At 40.8% G+C, this 19,267-nt stretch overlaps 1 protein-coding gene across 7 annotated transcripts in view; it reads right to left on the bottom strand.

The window, feature by feature from the left end:
- Window positions 1-5,302, bottom strand: part of PPFIA1 (PTPRF interacting protein alpha 1) — a 60,474-nt gene extending 55,172 nt beyond the window's left edge. For all 7 annotated transcript variants that reach the window (XM_033006856.2, XM_033006858.2, XM_033006861.2 and 4 more), the window contains exons 1-2: window positions 3,943-5,302; window positions 2,577-2,840 (exon numbers count right to left, since the gene is read on the bottom strand). In XM_033006856.2, coding sequence (XP_032862747.1) covers window positions 2,577-2,840 — 264 coding nt within the window. In that variant the 5' untranslated portion in view covers window positions 3,943-5,302. The remainder of the gene's footprint in view (window positions 1-2,576; window positions 2,841-3,942) is intronic.
- Between the last annotated feature and the right edge of the window lie 13,965 nt (window positions 5,303-19,267).

Below are 19,267 nucleotides of genomic sequence, written 5' to 3'. Positions count from 1 at the left end.
ATCACTTCTGCAGAACAGAATGCATTTACTTTTATAATCTACAAGATGTGTAAATACACATGTATCAATTTGCCGTTTTGTAACTATGTACACATCAGCATGAGCCTCTTCCTTGTGACACAGAAACTCAGTGACTGTAAGGAATAAAGTACAGGGATCCCATTAGAAATTGAGTGTCTTCATACTAAAAACAAAGAAGTTTTGGTATAGAAGCAATCAATCTGGCATTCCTTCTTTTACGCAAGGAGTTTCCATCAGTCATCAGAATGGTCTGACTAATTCAGCTTAATGTATAAAACAGGAAAAGTGTACATACAAGCAATTTGATTCAACAGTCCTGAAGGTAAAGTACTCCAACTACAAAGACGTGTTACAACCTACATGCCAAGTCTGAGGGAGAAATAATCCACTGGTTACATAGTGATTTAGTAATTCATGCAATTATACTAGTATTTGTACAACTAGTTAAATTGATCTTCCAATCTCTTTCTACCAAAACAACCACTATGATAAAAAAAAAAAACTTTTTAAAAAAATGTACACTACGAAATCCCTTCTTTCCTGAAGAAGTAACACAGTTGTCAGTAAATGTAAAGCTATCCTGCTTCTACCCCTCCTTGAAATCCACAGCTAAACAATGGATCATTTGAGACAGTAGTTCAAAAGAATGCTCAGCTTGAAATAATTAACAGAAAAATTTGAATGGTTTCAAATATTATAGACACCAACAAAGTTTGCCTAGTGAACACTTATTAGAGTTTAAAAAAAAAAAAAAAACAAACAAAACCAAACCATTATTCCACCTCATCAGAAATTTACACCTATGAAGTAACTGACTCTTTACCGTAACAACAAAAACTTGTCACATGCAGAAGTTATTTTTGATTGTAGCAAGAATAATAAAATATTTTTGACTTTTGAAAGTACCATCAGTTGTCACCTTCCACAATCATTTGAGCTTAAGCACCCCTGAGGACAAAAGTGGCATAGTTTCACACCACAACAGTATTTTTCAAAAGCAATCTACAAAAATCCATATACTGCTGTACATTTATATAAAATTGCAGCAAAATTTCTCTCTCAACTAAATTATGAGACTTGCTTTCCTAGAGATTTCACATGAAACCATACATTTATGACATTCTTGAAAATAGGATTTTTTTTTTAAACTGCATTAACCTTTCAGAAATGTTTAGAAAGAAATATTTACATATAAGTAGTTTACTAGATTTAGGAAGGAAAGCTAAGAACTGAAAAGGGAAAAGAAGAACAGTACAGTTTAGAGGTTGGGTGATTCTGCTCAGCCACAAATTCAAGTGTAACAGTTTACAGATCACACAATTGGTTAATGGCATCCATTAATACAGCAGACCTGAAGTAGCGGCTAAAGAGAAGCCACAATTATTATAATAGAAAAACAAAGAATGATTTTTGCCTGCAGCACATGATCTAACATAGGGAACAGCAAAGGTTGGAAACTTCTCCTTTCTGATTTCCGTCATACCACTGTAAGACAACTAGATTTACATGTACTACTTTTTAGTTTCTATCCCTGAGTAATTGTCAGTACCGATTACCATATCAAGAGTCATACAGTGATTGTATTATAATGAGAGCAGTGGAAACAGAAGGGTTTAACACTCCTGTTTTAAAGGCTATAAATAACTACAATATTTAAGGATATGTAAATATTTGTAAAAATAGTAAGTATTCTTGGAATAATGTATGCAAGTATAACACCATCACAACATACTTGGGACAACAACCAACTACGCTAGAAAGCTCAAGGCTGCCAACAGTTAACTGACACCTGAAAGCAGCCTCTGCTTTGCCTACAACCAAATGCTTTTCAAAGTGTTCAAAGTTCAGTTGTATCCTTTTTAACTAGAATAGCTAAAAAACGAGAAGTTCTGTAGACACCAATCACCTTTGCTAGCTACACACCTTTAGCACTACAGGCTGTATGTCAGTGCACTGCACCCTCTGGAAGTCAATAAACATTAATTCCTAGCAAGACCAAAAAAAAAAAACAAAACAAAACAAGCCTAGATCTAAAATCTCCAGAAGGAACTAAATGAGTTGAACAACACACTCAGACTTCTACACTGCCATGACAACTCAGCATGTATTCACAATGTAGCAGTCAAACTTTTCAAGTTTTTAAATCGAAGTCCATAATGATAACAGGATGGCCTGTACGTAATTCTTAAACATGTGAATGAATCGGACGGTTAGAAACAACATTAAAAAAAATACTACTGACAGAAGAAAGTCCACCAAGTTCTATTACACAAAAAGATGTAGATACAACTTCACACTCAGGCTAAGTCAAAGAAATGTCAGTAACTGGGAAAGCATACTGGAGGGAAAGGGCTGATATTCCCTGCTTGCCCTGCTTTTATATCATTCTCAAAGTGAGCAAACACCAACAGATACTTCCCGAAAGTACTAAGTTAGATTCATCTTCCCCTAACAGAACCTGACTCTTCACTAAATTAAATATACAAAAAGCCAACAAAATACCGCAAAGAATACAAAAATTATTGAAAGATACCTTCCTTTCAAAATGTCCATACCTGTGGAAGCGCAGTATTGAGCTGTCTCTGCAAGGAATCTCTCTCATGACCAACTTCATGTAGCTTGCCCTGGGTCAATGCTAGTGTCTCCTGAGTTTCTCTTAGTGTTTCCAGAAGACGATCCCTTTCTTCCAACATGGATACCATTAATTGCTCAAAATGGGAATCAGCATCTGACTGTAACGGGGAACCTGAACCATGGCCTCCATTTCCCCCAGAGGGAATCTCTGCCTCACTGATGGTTGGCATCACCTCACACATCATCTTGAAACAAAATAAGACAAAACAAAGACCATAAATTTGAGTAAAACAAATCTAAACAGGATAAACACAGGAACTTTGGATACTACCCATAATACCAACTTAGCTTTCCCAATGACAGCATCAGCAAAGGTTGCCAACACCTTAGTGTTTGCCACTACTTCATTAAGACTGCAGGAGAAAAGGTATACAATCAATTTAAACAAGGCATCATTTCATAATGAGAATCCTGTGACTTCTTGCAAAACCAGATTTTTACAGCTACCTTTCAAACTGTGATCTCATTTTTATGTATTTATATTTTTGTTAAGAGTAAACTGCTGCTAAGATTTAAAAAAAAAAAAAGCATGCAGCATGCCACCAAAAACTATACACTTAAACCTGTAACTGATTACACTGCGTATTTTGAGAATCATTATCTGATTCCAACACTTGGAACACAAAGATAGTATCTAAAACATGACTTTGACTTTATGCTGGCTGTAGAAAGTCTACGGTAAAAGTGATGCATCTAAATTAGTAGTAAATCCAAATAATCCAATTCAGTACATACATACATAAAGGAAGATAAAAAGCAAAAAAATCATTACAAAGTAGTAGCAGCTGTGACTGTGCATAACAAAAGGTAAGCAAAAATAATTAAAGGCAGCATATGAATACAGTTAACAATGCAAATGTAAGTACTGTACTACTGTTAAACTGGAAGGACTTTTAAGAGACCCTAGCAGATCCTTACAAGAGGCTAAGACAATAAGTTTTTAAAAAGCATGGAAAAAAAACACTAATATAATTACTTCACACTCTCACTGAACCACTAAGACTTCTACAGTTCTTCAGACAACCTCTCTCAACATCACAGACCTATAAGAACCTAGGGCAAATCAGAAAATACAGTTCTCACCCTCTCAGACACCACGAAGTTTGTTCTCGGCCTTACATTTCACATCCATATCTTAACATTTTGAAGAACAATTAAACATATTCTGAGCCTTACTGTGGGACTTCTCAATCCCTTGAAAGACTTGGAACATACTGAAGTGCTTTGTAACATTTCCATGCACGAGTACCATAAACCCTGTATTTTCAGCACCTCTATGTTATTTACCTTGCTCAATAAAATAAAAAGGCTTGGAAAACAGGCCCCAGGTTTCCTGCAGTACCGGTTCTTCTCTGTTAGTAGTTTTTTGTTATCCCAAAAAACCTTTCAGATTGCAAAGCATCCATTCAGCTCTAGTCCAATGTCTATTTAATTGAAACACCCCATGCACGTGAAAACAAATAAGCCTGCCGAGAAAAGAGAAGATCCAGTAAAAAGCAGCAGCAGTTTCAGCTAACTAGCCAAGTCCCCAGAACAGAACTATGTGAAAATAAACTGTCTCAGCTTTCCATCCCTCTCTCACTGGCCCATAGGTCCTGCAACAGCTGGGATAAGGGAATCATGTGCCGAGGAAAAAAAAAAAAAATGTAGTCTGATGCAGTGGTTCAACAAGCTTCAACAGTTCATTGCTCATAAATTCCACTCAGGTCACAATCGCATTATTAAATAGAGTACGGACAGCATTGGAAAATGGCACTTGCTTTCTTGTAAAGGATTTGGGAAAGCCTCCCTTCTTTCCTCTTCTCTTAATTCCAACGGGAGGCTCTCCTTCCAGTTTCCTGGGTCTTAGTTCAAACATTTATAATCCCAAGAGCAAGGCGCTGGTATTGCTTTGGAAGGCGAGAAGGGAAACCTGTTGTTTCCTCTGCGTTAGTCCTCCACTCGCTCTCGCCAACGATGCTCCGGAACCGAGATATCCAGTCGAGAGGGGCGAAAGAAACCCGCCGAGAGCGGAGGCAGCGCCCGGGAAGCAAGGCCCCGAAGAGAGACGGAGGTACCGGTAGCTCGCCGCCCGGGTCTCGCCGCACCTCTTCCTCGCCGCAGGGCCCAACAAACAAAGATGCTGGCCGAGAAAGATGGAGCTTTTCTGCTCTCTCCCGTCCCCCACGGGGAGCACCGCACCGGGCCGGGCCTCCCTCCCTCTCCGGCCTCCCTCCCTCTCCGCCGGAGGCCCCAGCGGCGCCGGGAGCGCGGCCCCGCCGCCGCTGCAGCCCCGCGCCCAGTCGGCTCAGGCTCGGCGCTGCCCTTGAGAAGCGAGCCCGGCCGCGGAGGCCCCGGCGCCGTGAGGGCCGAGCGAACGAGCCCTCCCCCCGGCCCCTACCGAGCGGCGGGGTAGGCTCCCCCACGGCGGGAGGACTCGCGTCCCTCCGGGCCGGGCCCGGCTCCGCCCGCCGCCGCCTCCACGTCCGTGGTGGCCGGCGAAGGGCCGGCCGAGGCCGGGTAGGTGCCGCTGCGTCCCGCGGCGGCGACGACGCGAGCGCGGCGGTGCCGCCGCGGCCTCAGGGGGCGAGCCGAGGCCCTGCACGCCCGGACTGCCCCGCTCGCCGCCGGCCCCCCGACCCGCCTCGCCAGCCCTAAGCGCCGCCGCCTCCCGCTTCTCCCGGCGCCCTCTGCGGCTCCTGCATAAATCAGTGCGGCGCCCACAATGCACCGCGCGGGGAAGCTCGGGGGCGCTCCTGCCCTCCTTCCCCACCTCTTACCGGGCTGCGGGTTCGAGTCCCACTGCGCGCCCTTTCTCTTCGCCTACCAGCGATACTCCCGCCGCCCACGGGTGCCCGCCCGAAAGGAGAGCCTCCGCGGCTCTGGAGCAGAGCCCCAGGGGAGGAGGCGTGCTCGCTGAGGGCTGAGCAACAAGGCAGGACTAGAGTCATCCCTGCGGTGTGTGCCAGAGTCGCCCCGCAATCGCAGTCCTTCCCGCGGCCTGCGTGTCGCGGCACGGCCCTGCCAGGCGGGTCTGCCTGCACCTGCCAACGGTGAGCTGCTGCAGGCGTCGCCCGCCGAGCAGGAGCCGAGCCCTGGCCCGGTTCCTCGGCCCGCTCCCATCGCCTCAGCCCACCATCTTGTCCTTGACCCGCTCCCCCGGCCCTGCGCTCTCCCCTTGCACCTGACATTCAGAATTATTTGAGGAGCGGGGCTGGTGATTAGCTGTGTGTTCAAGCCTTGCAGCTTGCAGAGCTGTGAGGTGACGGTTTTAGCCAATTAAATGGTGTAATGAACAGCTACGTGGTGAGGAAAGCGGCTGGAGGAGCCAATTCCTGTGTGGGTCTCTGGGCCACAGAGAACAACAGTTGAAGTGGTGTAATGAGCCACCTGCCACTGTAATTCATATGACATGTGTGTGCTGTCCGAAGGCTTGGCTTGGGCGACGAAGGCTTCTCCCACCTCGCCCTGTGAGGAAGCAGTGCCACCGTGTCCTCAGCACTGCTCCAGCAAGGGGTGACTTTTCCAGCATAACTTACTATAACTTACTCTCCACAGGAAACAGGGTTGGGCCACGCTGACAACTCTTTTTTATTTTTTTTATTTTTTTTTTTTTTTTTCCCAAAAAACATCTTCTAAACATTTTCTGTGTGCATTTATATAGCTTTTACTCTGTTCTTGGAGGATTGTGTTTCTAAAGCTTCTACCATGCACATGAGTAAGGTTGGAGTTTGTAGGCAAAGTTTAGAAAAATATCTTTTCCATTTGTGTTACCACTCCGAATAAAGCATTTGAATTTTGGACCCTATTCTTACTTTTATAGTTGCAGGCTCTGAAAAGCGTCAAGGGCCAGTTACGCAGACAGTTATGTCATGCCAAAAAATACCAGTCCTTGCTCTGAAGGTTGTGCAGGTTTGTGACTGGATTACACTTAATTTGTAAACACAACTTGACACTTAGCACTGGATATAAAGGATCATTAATGAGTCTCTATTCCTTCTCCCAAATACAAAAACCTCTACATTTACAAATTTATTACATTGTGCTCTTTTCCTTTGGTATTTGAGCCTTTAGGGTGAATTCAGGTCACATTTTTAAGCTTTTCCTCTACAGCCTTGAGGTCTAGATCTGTTGTTTTGTTTTTTTCCTCTGGAAGTTTCTGATGTAATCCCATGACTCCGGGAGCTGGAACTTTAAGGAAAAAGCCAAGTACTATGAGGCACATTCAGATCACAAGTTCTGACAAATACTGGTTAGCACAGACTTAACACGGAATAATACACCACTGAAGTGTAATTGTATAAACACCAAGATCTGACTTTTCAATAAAGAAAGAGTAGCAGAAAAATTCCAAAATAAATTGTAATCTTCCTGAGGAAGCTTCCCAATTTTATGAATTAACCTGTGTTGTCACATAGTTTTAGTATAGCTCATTGTTATTATTTATAAGCTTTGAGGTATTTATACTGATACATTTAGAATCTTAGAAGCTTTGATTTATCATAAACTACTTAAAATTCACATGAGAGGGGAGGAAGGCAGGCATCATTCACCTGGACCCCTTCTTCAATCTGCTATGGAGAGTTTAACCCACACTGAGGGTTTCTTTCACATAATTCACATTCATGTAGACCTGTCAGCAGAATCTGGGCCACGCTTATGAAGTACAGCAATGTATTTCTGGGGTCAAACAAAAGCAGTTACTTAATGCTTAAAACTAGGTCCTGAAGATTATCTTTAGCATAATCAGCTTTTTATTTCTAAACTCATTTCTGCAGATACGTGCTTCTATTTCATTGCCCCACAACTTTCTGTCTTTACCTGCATCAACAAAATTGTCTCCTGTAACTCGTACGCATCTCATCAATGACTGTGTTCCTTATGCACCATAGGTGCTGATTCTGTCCAATTCTTGAAAGAAAACACAAATACTCTGTCAGCTTGACCCACTTGTGGAAAAGTTAAACAAACCACTAGTAAATATACTTAAACTCTTCATACGCAAGTGAAAAACAAACGCAGTTTTCTAAGCATGGTCACAAATACATAGGATGAAAATGTATTGGCAGACGAGGAGAGATAGTATTTCCTTACCTCTCAGACTAGGATTTCAAGTAATTCTTCCCTTCCTCTATAACGCAATATTCAGGAGGGTAATATAAAAATATAAGTCAAATTGATATTAGTCTAGTAAAGTGAGATTTTAAAAACTGAAAAGCATTTTTAAAAAAATCAAAGAAATTCCTCTTGTTCATTATTAAAAAAAAAAAAAAAAAAAAAAAGTAGTAACCTTCTGGAAGGTTAAAGGTTTTTTCCCCTGCTATTTTCATTTTGTTGGCACTTACACTGCAAGTCTAATATCAAAGTGACAGCCTGCTTCAGTTTTAGCAGAAAGCTCTCAGTATTGAAAATTACTGATTTCGTTGTGAAATTGTTTATGAATAGTAGTCTAGGCACCAGCTCTTCAAACAATGCCCTGCAGGCAGAGTATTATTTCTGCCTGTAATCGCAGAACAGCCATTTCAGACGTTACTTCCACTGATCTACTCTAGGTCCATTTATACAGTTTCTAGATTTCATATTTACACTTGCATAAAATTTTTTTGAAGCAAAGAAGAGTATTACCTGTTAATTCTGAGAGGAGGAAAAACATATTTTACAGACAAACTGGTAAAGGTATATGAAGAAATGCTAATTTTTCTATCATTCTTCAAATGGAGACCTGCAGCTGAACTACTGTGCCTGAATTATTGTGTGATGAAATTTTCAATAAAGTATGCAAGCATAGACATTCAAGTATGCTAAAATAAGGTACCATCAACTGATTACAATCAGGTATTTGTTAGGCTTCTTTATTACCAGAAAAGCAAAATTTTTTCACTGACAGAAAAGAGCATGGAGTTCATCCCCGCCAAAGTTTCCATACTGCAGTTCCTTCAATGAATTCAGGAATTTATTTTGGAACTCAGAATTTTATTCAGAAGGCAACAATTTGTAGGATTGGGACCATAACTACTTTTGGAAAAGAAAAGGAAAAATTACAAAAACTATGCATTTCAAAATATTTTCAAGAATTTAAGGGAATTATCTTATTGCCACTAATTGACAAGCAGTGAACAGTTCCAGCATAGCGGCAGAGATCTGAATATGGAAGCCAGCATAGTCAGTTGGTTCCCAGTGCTGAGGTTTTCCCTGTGGCAGGGTCACTGCCAAGCACCAAAACTTTGCTGCAGACCTGATAGATTGTGCCTTGCCCCCTCCTAAGATGAGGTCTGAATTTTTGTTCCCTGCGAATATGTTTCTCAGGTGCATCAGCTGTGGTGGTGAGGGAGATGGAGTCACGAGATACCTGTACTGATAGGACAGTGCTCATTATTTTGTCCTCATCCTTTGGGCGTCACAGTTCAAATGCGTTGAAACTGTTTGACCTGGCTCTGCCTAACCAATGTTGCAAGTCGAGGAAGTCCCTCCAGGTCAGAATCATTGTGGATAGTGCATGCCAGGAAAGGCAAAATCCTCACCTTCCATCTTGATTATTTTCGCTGTACCGCTTCTGTGGATGAAGAAGACTTCAGTCTAAGTTGCTGTCAGGGCCGCATCATCAAAGCAACCTGTTCAAGCAAAACCAACATAAGGCTGAAAAGTAAAGTGGAATTTATTGTTGCGTGAACAAACATAATTTCACTTCAACTCATCACACGAAAAATTAAAACTAATAATGTTAGTAGAAGGAATCTGGCCTGATTTGATTTGTGTTTAACATCTGAGTCAAATGAAGACTTTGTGAATGTAAGGGCAAAAGGTTAAACATCATAATAGGCACAGAGTTGATTATCAAATTGGACACTGCGATACATCCAGTCAGATTAACTGATCTCAGAGCCAAGTTATGTAGAATAAATTAATAAGTTAACCTCAGTATTCACCTAGATTCTAAAAGATGTCATTACATTTTCTCTCAGTTTGGAATGACTTGGAATGTAGCTGTTTTTTCTTTTGAAACTAAATTTTATTTTGTCCTTAAATGGTTAAAACCAAAAATAAGCAGTTGCACCAACTACCAACTATAATTGCTCTTCATTATGAAAGCAAAGAACCTATCACACAATTCTGAAATGGAGAATAAATATGAATGAACTCCATATATTAATGCTTACTTCAACCAGTTTGTTAACAAGGCACAGACACTCTTGTATTCAGCTTTCTCAGCTTCTCACATCTGTGGTTGGACTTCCCATGTAAGAGCCAGGAGGTTTGAGCTGTAGATCCTCCTCAGCCTCAAGGAATTGTCACCTTTATCTTTGTCACCTTCAAATCACGTGCCACACTCTACATAAGTTTCAGAGGAGAGATGGAAATGTCAGTGGTTAGGCACTTTCTTCAGAAATGGGTTTCAGCCTCAGGTGGGAACAGAGTTCCCATGGCATATAAATGGCTGCTATATGAAAGAGAGGCATTGCCTCCTCATGTATAAAGATCTAGGTATATATTCATGCCCAAAAGGATGGCTTAATCCAGGAGGGAACTTGGATCCAGAATATCCTAGTTAAGGAATATGCCTCCCACATGACATACTGACGATACCTTCATTAGGCACCTTGCTTTGTGAATGCTACACTCCAAGCCCAGACTGTGGATACAGCAGAATTTCTGAGGCATCTCAAAAATATCTGAAAAGCTGTATGGCTATCCCCATGTGTGGTCCATCATAGCCCAGAGCAGATCAGTGTAGGGTCAGGGCATCAAATGCCACAAACATGACTGAATAATCAGATCTTTGCATAATGCTCTGTGTTGTTCATAATACACATGAAATACTAAAGTCAGGAGAACTCCCAGGTCCCGCAAATACCAAAATATTTCTCATCGTTCCTATTTACTTTGTAGTACAAGGAAAACAGTTTCCTTTTTTCTTCCTCCTGGGCATGTAACCCAAGATATACTGTATGACATGAAGAGCACTAGCAGCTCAGATCTTTTTAACTGAGTGAGTATGAGGACTCTTTTGTAAGTTCAGCATGAGGTCTGGCTCCCTGTCTGTGTCATTTAGTGAGATGTAACACTTGTTGACACGGCCAGAAAGAGCCATACCCTACATCAGCTGACAGCAAAGTAATCAGTTCAGAGGCCCAGGTTAAATATCGCCCCACTCATTACACCTTAAAACCACACGATGAAATTCAAACAAAAGCTGTTAAAAACAGGGAGGAGGGGAAAATAAAAAAAGCTTTCCTTTCCTGTCACAGGATAAATTAGATCCTAATGTTTATCTAAGCTCAGCAAAACAGCAACCTCTTCCTGCCAGCGAGCTTTGCACGATGAGGAGGCGGGGTCCCTTCCCTCCTGGCAGCGCAGCGCTGAGGACCAACACCTGCTGCCACCCGCTCCGCTTGCCGCCAAGGAAGAGCTGCTCACCCAAAGGTGAAGGAGCAAAGCACTCCTCCCTTCGCTTCACAGCGGCACCGGGCAGCGTCTGCTGCTTTCTCTGCCCCCAGAGTGCTTTATGGTTCATTTGTACTGAAATTGCCTTTGTGAGCCTCAAAGCCACCCTACACTAGCACAAAACCTCTGCAAAAATAGTCCAAGATCACCTATGTGATCTTTTTTTTCCCCTTCTGAGTTGAGCCGATGGTACCTTATTTACTCCTTGTCCTTTATAGATGACTTACCAACAAAATGCATTTTGAACACGTTTCAGGCATTTCATACTGAAACGAATAGATGAAAGTACAGTTTTTTTGCCAACAGCACTGATTATTCTTTTGTCAGTAGATAGATGTGACTTGGACTATTCTGTTACCGTAACAAAAGTCTCCAGAGGTTGCTAGACAGAAGAGACGCTTTGCCTGAGGGAGAAGGAAGGAGAGGGGAAGAGGCTGGAAGGTGGCCTATAGAGAAGAGGACAGAGGTAATTAATGGTTCTGTCCTGTATAAAGATAAGTGCACTAGTAAATGTGTCAGCCCTTCGGCAACAGAAGCCGTGACTTCTAGAAACCATGCCTTGACACAGTTCTTCCTTACATTGACATTTTATTTATATAATATGGTTCTACATGGATCTACGTTGGATTTAGGCAGGCATAAATCAAATAAGAATTGTCTGCTCTGAGATTTCAGAGGCTTTTGAGTAGGACTTACTGCATCTGATGGGAGGAAAAGTCTCCACAAAACACACAAGAAACTGGAGACTTGAAGAAAACTCTTAAGAGACCAGATGAACTTACATGATTTATTTTAATGGGAATCATACCTATGTCAAGACCATACATATTTTCCAAATTTAGCTGCTATTCTTGCAACTAAAAACACCTATGTCCACTCAAGTACAAACCCACTGAACTCAAAAAGGTTTTCAGCTTCGGTTGTGCAATTTGCAGTTAAGAATTATTGCAGCTGATGTCTTTTTTGTATGGATTTACAGCGGCAGAAATCCCCTTGAGCTAAAAAGAATTTCTAAAGCAAAGTATCATTTATTTCAATCTGGAGTGAAATAAACCCCTAATATCTAATGCAAATATAGTCTACACTAAGTAATGTACTGATTTCAGCACATCTTTAAATAGTTTTTTTTTTTTTTAACTGTAATCAAAGATATCTACCCAAAAGAGCAGTCATTATAAGCTTAGGGCAATAGGGTTGCGCATTATTTAGCTATGTATTTTTTTTTTTTAAATAATACTTTTAGGAAATGCCAGATTCATGTGACATAGCTGTGAATATATTGGAAGAAGAAACTGTCTGGAGTCAAGAATTCAGAACCAGCTGTGATAACACAACTCCTGACTAACTAGAACAGGTTTGGATACATTCCACCTGGCTGACCACCTACATCATGAACCCATTCACCCTCATCTCCTCTGTAATCAGTGGATGGAGAGAGCCACTCCATGGGAATGATTCAGATCTTTGGTGTGGTCCATGAATCACCTGCTCAAGATGCTTGTCTCTTCTCATTGACTGCAGAGGGAGCCTAGGGCAGCCAGACTCCTGCTGTGGGAGCTGCAGTTAGATGTCTAAGCCAGCGTGAGATGAATCTGGGCTGGGATGCTGGATACGTGCGGGAAACAGCACAGCTTGGTTCTAGGGAAGCAAGTAAAATGAATCTGAATGTCCACAGAAATAAGCAGTGGTGTTATCATCTTAATTGCTTTGGATTTAGCAGCCCAAGGTTTGTCTGTCATTAATTTTAACTGGGCTGGAATTAAATGACTGGATTTGCCAGACTGGAGCCTAAAGCTTCAGAGCCATGGCAATCTCTCAGGGTATGTAAAAAAAATCAATTACTAAGAAAAAAGAATTATGTTATTTTTATTCCTAAACACCTTGTATACACATGCACTGATCCCAGAGTGAGCTCTGTAGACATTGAGCCTTGCACATATTTACTTTGCAAGACCCCAAGTGAAAAAAGTAGTTGATTTCTAGGCAGATCATTCAAAAATTGAGGCTTCAGTTTTTAGAACGTTTTGAGACCTGTTAAGAGAAAAGATAAAATATTGTATTATTTTAATAATATGTGCAATGAGCTTTATAAATAGTCTGACTAGAGTAGAAAGGATTTGCATGTGAAGTAACACTTTGGTTCCTGTAAATCAGAGTTGGAAGGAAAAAAAAAATTTTTTTTTTTCACTTTGTCTACTATGCAAAGGCTCCTACTGTCTCAAGTGGCTTTGGAGTAGGCACTAAGCAAAGTGGACCATGATTTCTGTGTACTCAGGATCTTCTATTATTAGTCCTTCATACTGTAATAAAGTAGATAAAAGCATTTAAAAAAATGAAGAGATCTCAAATAGTACTTAAGCCTATTTTTAATCCTTAACTGATTAGTTTTCAAGTGATAAAATTTAATGCACATTGCCTGCATGAAATTATATGCAGCAATCACTATCTTCATTATTCACATGCATGCTGAATTGAAATATTAACCTGTGTATGGGAAGATAATGTTGGTAGGGTATTAGTCCCAAATCACATGTGCATAAACAAGGCAAAAAAATTTTTCTGTGCAACCAGCTTCAGCTTATAGGCAAATGAAAATGTAAACAATGCTTTCAGTGAATCACTAGTTTATGTACATGAGTTAAATGCTTATTTTCACCATTTTAGAACTCCCCACTCTCTTCACAGTATTTACTAAAAATATTAATTTGATAAAATTAATTGACTAAAATGGTGACTAAAAAACAACATGGCCTCAAAATGAAGTCATAAATAAAAATGCAACAGATACAAATACTAAAAACTATGGAAACTTGTAATGGTAGCAGTGTGTTTTGCCAAAAGCATCCCCAGTTTCAAGGTGACCTTAAGGCTCATATGAAATTGTCTACCAACAGATATGTTGTCTTAAACTGATGTCAAAGAAAGTTCATTTCCCAATATTATTTTCCTGTTCTGATTAACAGCAATTCTGCCTATGCAACCAAGTAATTTTAAACTAAATTTCACCTTCGGCATTTTGAGAAGGCGGCAGCTACTAGGTCAGGATCTGACACTGAAAATAAGTATAAGCCATATAATAGTAAACATTCAGCTCAGACCACCTACTAGTAGCCTTAAGCAGCAGAGTGACATTTAAAAGCAATCAGAGTCAGAAGAGAACCTTCAGGGAAAACAGACAATACTTTAGAAAAAGCAGCTCTACTTCTGCCAGAGGAAAAAAACAAGACCTTTGGAAACAGTGCTCAAGTCAACTTGAAACAAATATTAAGAAAAATAATGGAAATCTAGTAAGTGGTTCTTCGCCTCTTTTGCTAAATTATCATTGTGTCTTTTTATGTAAATTCCTTCCCTTCTTGCTTCTGTACTGGTCTGCCCTTACCCTTCAGCAGTATGTTTGCGCCATAAAAGATACATTACTCTGATGTTTAACTAAAAAATACTTGAGAGGTAGCGCATGGCTGCCAACAGTTAAGCCAAAAGAGTTGCAAGTGATCTCATCCATAGCTTCTGAAGAAATGCTAAGACTTTGAACAAAATTCCCTGCAAATCCATAAACCCAAATTGTGCAGCATGCAACTGGGGCGAGACGTGCAGCAGGGAGGAAAACCTGCAGCGCTGGACGGAGAGGGCAGGATGCCAGCAGCATCCTCTCTCATGTCAGCAGGAGCAGGAGCTGCCTCTGCACTGCCCTGCTTGCGTAGGTCATCCCTACTGCTGGACTCACACTTCCCTTAAAGAAAGGCAGTTTCAGGGATCCTGTCTGAAATCATAATTTTAGTGCTGCTATGATCTCCTGGCATTGAGATGTATGTGTTAAGGATGCCTAAGTCCTTGTCGAAGCATCTTTTTTAACAATGAATAAAAACACAATGAGGCCTCATGTGCCTTCTTGGCTTGCCATTGGCAGTGTGTCTGTTACTAGCCTGGCCAAATTTACCTTCCCCCCCCTACACAGAAATCTCCTCTGTAAAATGGTTAGGGAGCACACAAAGGATTTAAAAACTAAGGAATGCCTTCTGCAGCCTTTGGAATTAGAAGTTTAGGGGATCCAGTGCAATCAGTATGCATAGTCAGAGTCTAAATAACAGTAATTCTCCTCTCAACTATAAAGGCAGTGTACTTGAGTAAAATCTCCTCCAGCAACATTATTAATGGTCGTGTACAATACTTAGGTCTTCCAGAGAGAATACATAATTCTTCAGACTTTGACAGCAATTTCTCAATTGTACAACTGAAGCGGCCAATTTCTGCATCCTCTTCTGAAAAAAAAAAAAAAAAACAAACCCCTGTTAAGAACAGAGCAAGACATATGCAGGTTCAGAGAGCTGTTAGTGATTAGTACTTACATTGGAGACAAACTAATGCTGCCAATAAGCAATTACATTAGCCTCCTGTTTGATACTGGCATAACATGGCTTTCTGTCTGTCCCAAAGACACGAATGCCAAGTCCGAGATGTGGCTCGGCTTTGTGCATACAGCAGCACCCACACTAGAGGTGTGTACAGAACCTCAGGGCAGAGCGGCATCCTGCGGACATGGCAGCGGTGATAGCAGGGCTAACAGTGAAAATGGACTCCTGCCACCCTCACCCCCCCCCCATCTGCGCATTTATGAGCACAAACACCACAGTTCATATCACCTGCTCTCACTGGAGTCAGACTTTATACAAGAATCTTGTGTTCTTGACCAAACCCTGTGGGTCGCTCCTCCAAGTTCAAGCATCTTACAGGAATGTCTTTATCTTCACCTGAGGTTTGATCCCGCGTGTCCTCAGCTGCCATTAAAGTCTTCACATGTAGTCTTTTGATTCATCCCAGCTACCCACAAAAGATTTGTCCCTGGGCTGTGCCAGATACTATTAGTCACTTGAGTTTTCTTTTTGCCTTTTTCTGTTTGCCTGAATGCCTTATTCCTTTGCATGGAGGTATTTACATAGGTTTTATCAATTACAATGAATTAATGCTGGCAGTTATTAAATAAAAAGCCATTTACGATCTAGCTTCTGAAAATAAGATTACATGGCATGTAGCTTGCAAGAGAAAAATGCAAGAGCAAAAGGTATGAAAGGCAGTCCTCCCTGCTCTTGGTTAAGAAATCATTATTTCTAGGAAGGTGGACAAAAGCTGAAAAACTCTTGCCGTTGTCTTAAATTAATCCTTAAATGAAATGAGAACAACAACAAAACATGCAGGAAATGGCTGAAAGCCATGTGTAAGATATAAAAGGGAATAACTCATAATAGAAAAAACAGCAGACCTGACATTGTTCTTCTGTGCCATAACAAACAGGGCAAATGATTTATTTCAAAGCTAAATTCCTTGTTCTCCTGAACACAGTTCATATTAAAGACCATTTGACCTAACCATCTGTTTGCATTGTAATTCACATTTAAAAGAGTCAACATAAATATTGACTCATGAACAGGTTCTAGCTTAGGCCTGTGAGTTAAGCTGCCACAATACACTTCAGCTTTTGCACAAAAAGCTAGGGTAATATCAGTCACTTTTTCCTTTTGTGTTACATACAATCAATCAGTCAGTACTCCAAATACAGGTCAGATCCTCTTGCAAATCCAAATAAACTTATGACTTCCCTTTGTCCCTTAAACAATATGAAATGCCTAAAACTTCCAGGAATCATTAACATGTCTTCATAGACAAATGTGAAATATTAAGTCTAGCCAAGGTAAGATTAATTTGGCAGTTTCAGTCTAGTGAACTGTCACCTTTGCCACAAAAGCCATCGAGGAACTTGGTGCTAACTCATTCTTTGTACTTTTTACCTGTGAAACCAAAGACTGAAATGGTAGGCACTCGCCTATTTTCTGCCATAATCATTTAGGGGCACCATGAAAGCGCATGCAGAACAAGAAGGAAGGATTCTTCCATTCACTTTAGTTGGGTATATTGTTTCTAAAGCGCACTGTGCCTGTTAGATCATTTCTTTGGTGTCAACAGCTGCTGCCTGCAAGAGCAGAAGTGATAGGGAAGAGACCAGAGGGTTTATGTCAGCATCACAGATTTTGTATTGACCAAAAATATTAGAGCGAAGGAAAATACCGAAAATTACAGTAACCGATGACTGCTCTAACAGGAATTAAGCCAACCCACATTTAAATCTGTGAGATTAAAACAATGACTTAAAATCACTTTTGCTCTGCCTCCTGAAGATGCAGCAGCTGGCCCTGAATTTGTACTTAATATAGCGTTGGCCCAGAAATACACCACCATTGTTTCTAGCAAAACTAGGACTGCTTCTGGGGATTGTCACAGGCATAGATTTCTTTACAGAGATAGTACAGCACTGTATACAGTTTACAAGTGATAGACTTAAGTTTGAGAAGCAATATTGAGAAATAGCTCTGTCAGGAAAGTCTTCTATTCCAGATTACATCACATAACTTTCCTTAAGGGTGTGTGTATGTATGTATATGTATACACACACTATATACACAAATATATAGATAGATATGTGTATATACACATACACAAGCATATCAGGATTTGGGAGGCATGTCATTTTTGTGTCCAACACTTTGTCTCCCATAATAAATTGTACAGTTTCCTTTCACCAAAATAACATGGCATGGGTTTGATTCTAGTATGTCTTTAAGCTGTGCACAAACAGTAATGTTCCTTGCATAAGTATTCAGCATTTACCAGCTACATGTCCATGGATATTCAGCTAATAAGGGAAACATTCAGTGTAAGTGGTACAATGAAAATAAATTCTGCAGTACCAGATTTTTGCTGCAAACAGAATAACCACATTTTATGCCAGCCAAAATCTACAGTGACAATTTGAAGTTTTAGGTGCCAAATCCAATGATGTTTACCTGGATTGGGTTGTTTTAGCCTACATTCTGCAGAAAGGTCAGGATAACCAGTATCGCAATGGGGAAAGTTCTTGACTCCCAAATTTAAGTGCCTTATAAAGACAGCGTCTCTCACCTGCCTCAGTTTGCAGCCAAAATGCTACAGAAAAGCCTGTGTATATGGATACCAGTTAGTTCTTAGCAAGGTTTATGAGTGCACAAAGGAAGGGTTTTTCAGCAACTAGGGTTCAGTTTGGTTGCATGATTAGAGGCTTTTTTGTCTGCCTTTAATAATGCCACCTTTGTAGTACCAAAATACATGACTGAAAGAAGCTGGCAGCGTTCTTCAGCCAGCAGCTCCCCATTACTTCTCTTTGCGTGGAAAAAACAGGAAGCTGCCACTGCTGCTGTAACATTTGACATGATAGTGTTTCAAAAACAGGATATTCTCTGACCTGCTTACAGGTACCATGGCAATTCCATCCATGCCCATTTTTCCCCCTGCTGCGGTTGTCATATCCTATTTGAAAAAATTAAAAACCATTGGAACAGGCTGTCTGAATAACTAGGGATGATTCAAGAAATGTTAAAGCCCTCTTCAAACCACCAAGAAAACCAGTGTTTGTCCTCCCTCAGGCCTGTGTGTTGTAATTATTCAACATTAATGATGCGTAGGGGGATGAGTTCTCGGGCAGGAGATAAGGGATGAAAGTAACCTTTCAAAGGAGAAAATGGGACAAGCCTATGGGGCACTTCAGGTACTGTTTAAATAAAAGAAACTGTGATCTAATTTCTCCATTATTCTTTCTCTAATTCCTCTGAATTAGCCTGTGGGAACTTCTCCGACCTTGCAAGACAAATTGAGCTCCCCACAACTCAGACATGAGCAACAGACATCAGACTTTTCTGCTGAGGCCTCTTCTAGCAGAAAACATGGCACAACCCTATTTGAATCATTGATGATTAAAAGTCACCCTTAAAAAAATTCGGTTCAACCTAAATGTAAGTATCCCCAATAATGATATTTCACAAAACAGTAAGAATACTAACCTAGCAAAAGCACAAACAATGGCATTACATTATGTGCAAAGGCAAACTCAGGATTTTCAAGGGTGTTGATTGATCTTAAAATTGGTTAAGTACTCCAGCTGTTTTTGCAATGCTATCTACTTCAAAACTGTTGGTCTAGACACTTCTGCAAACCTTAATTCACAGAAGTAAAGACAGGTAAAATCTGTCTTTGGCTTTCAATCTGCAAAATTATCTGGTCCTTTCACACTACTCAATAGCTTATCCAGTGGAAATGATTACTGGAGGTTCAGGAAGTTCTGGGGCTGAGGATTTCTCACTCTGATGAGGATTCCTGGATCCATTCC

Source organism: Tyto alba, unplaced genomic scaffold (assembly GCF_018691265.1).
Source record: "Tyto alba isolate M040663 unplaced genomic scaffold, T.alba_DEE_v4.0 Super-Scaffold_8, whole genome shotgun sequence".
NCBI classification, from domain to species: domain Eukaryota; kingdom Metazoa; phylum Chordata; class Aves; order Strigiformes; family Tytonidae; genus Tyto; species Tyto alba.
The sequence above is the reverse complement of the archived record's forward strand: the minus strand, read 5'-3'. Positions and strand labels throughout refer to the sequence as shown.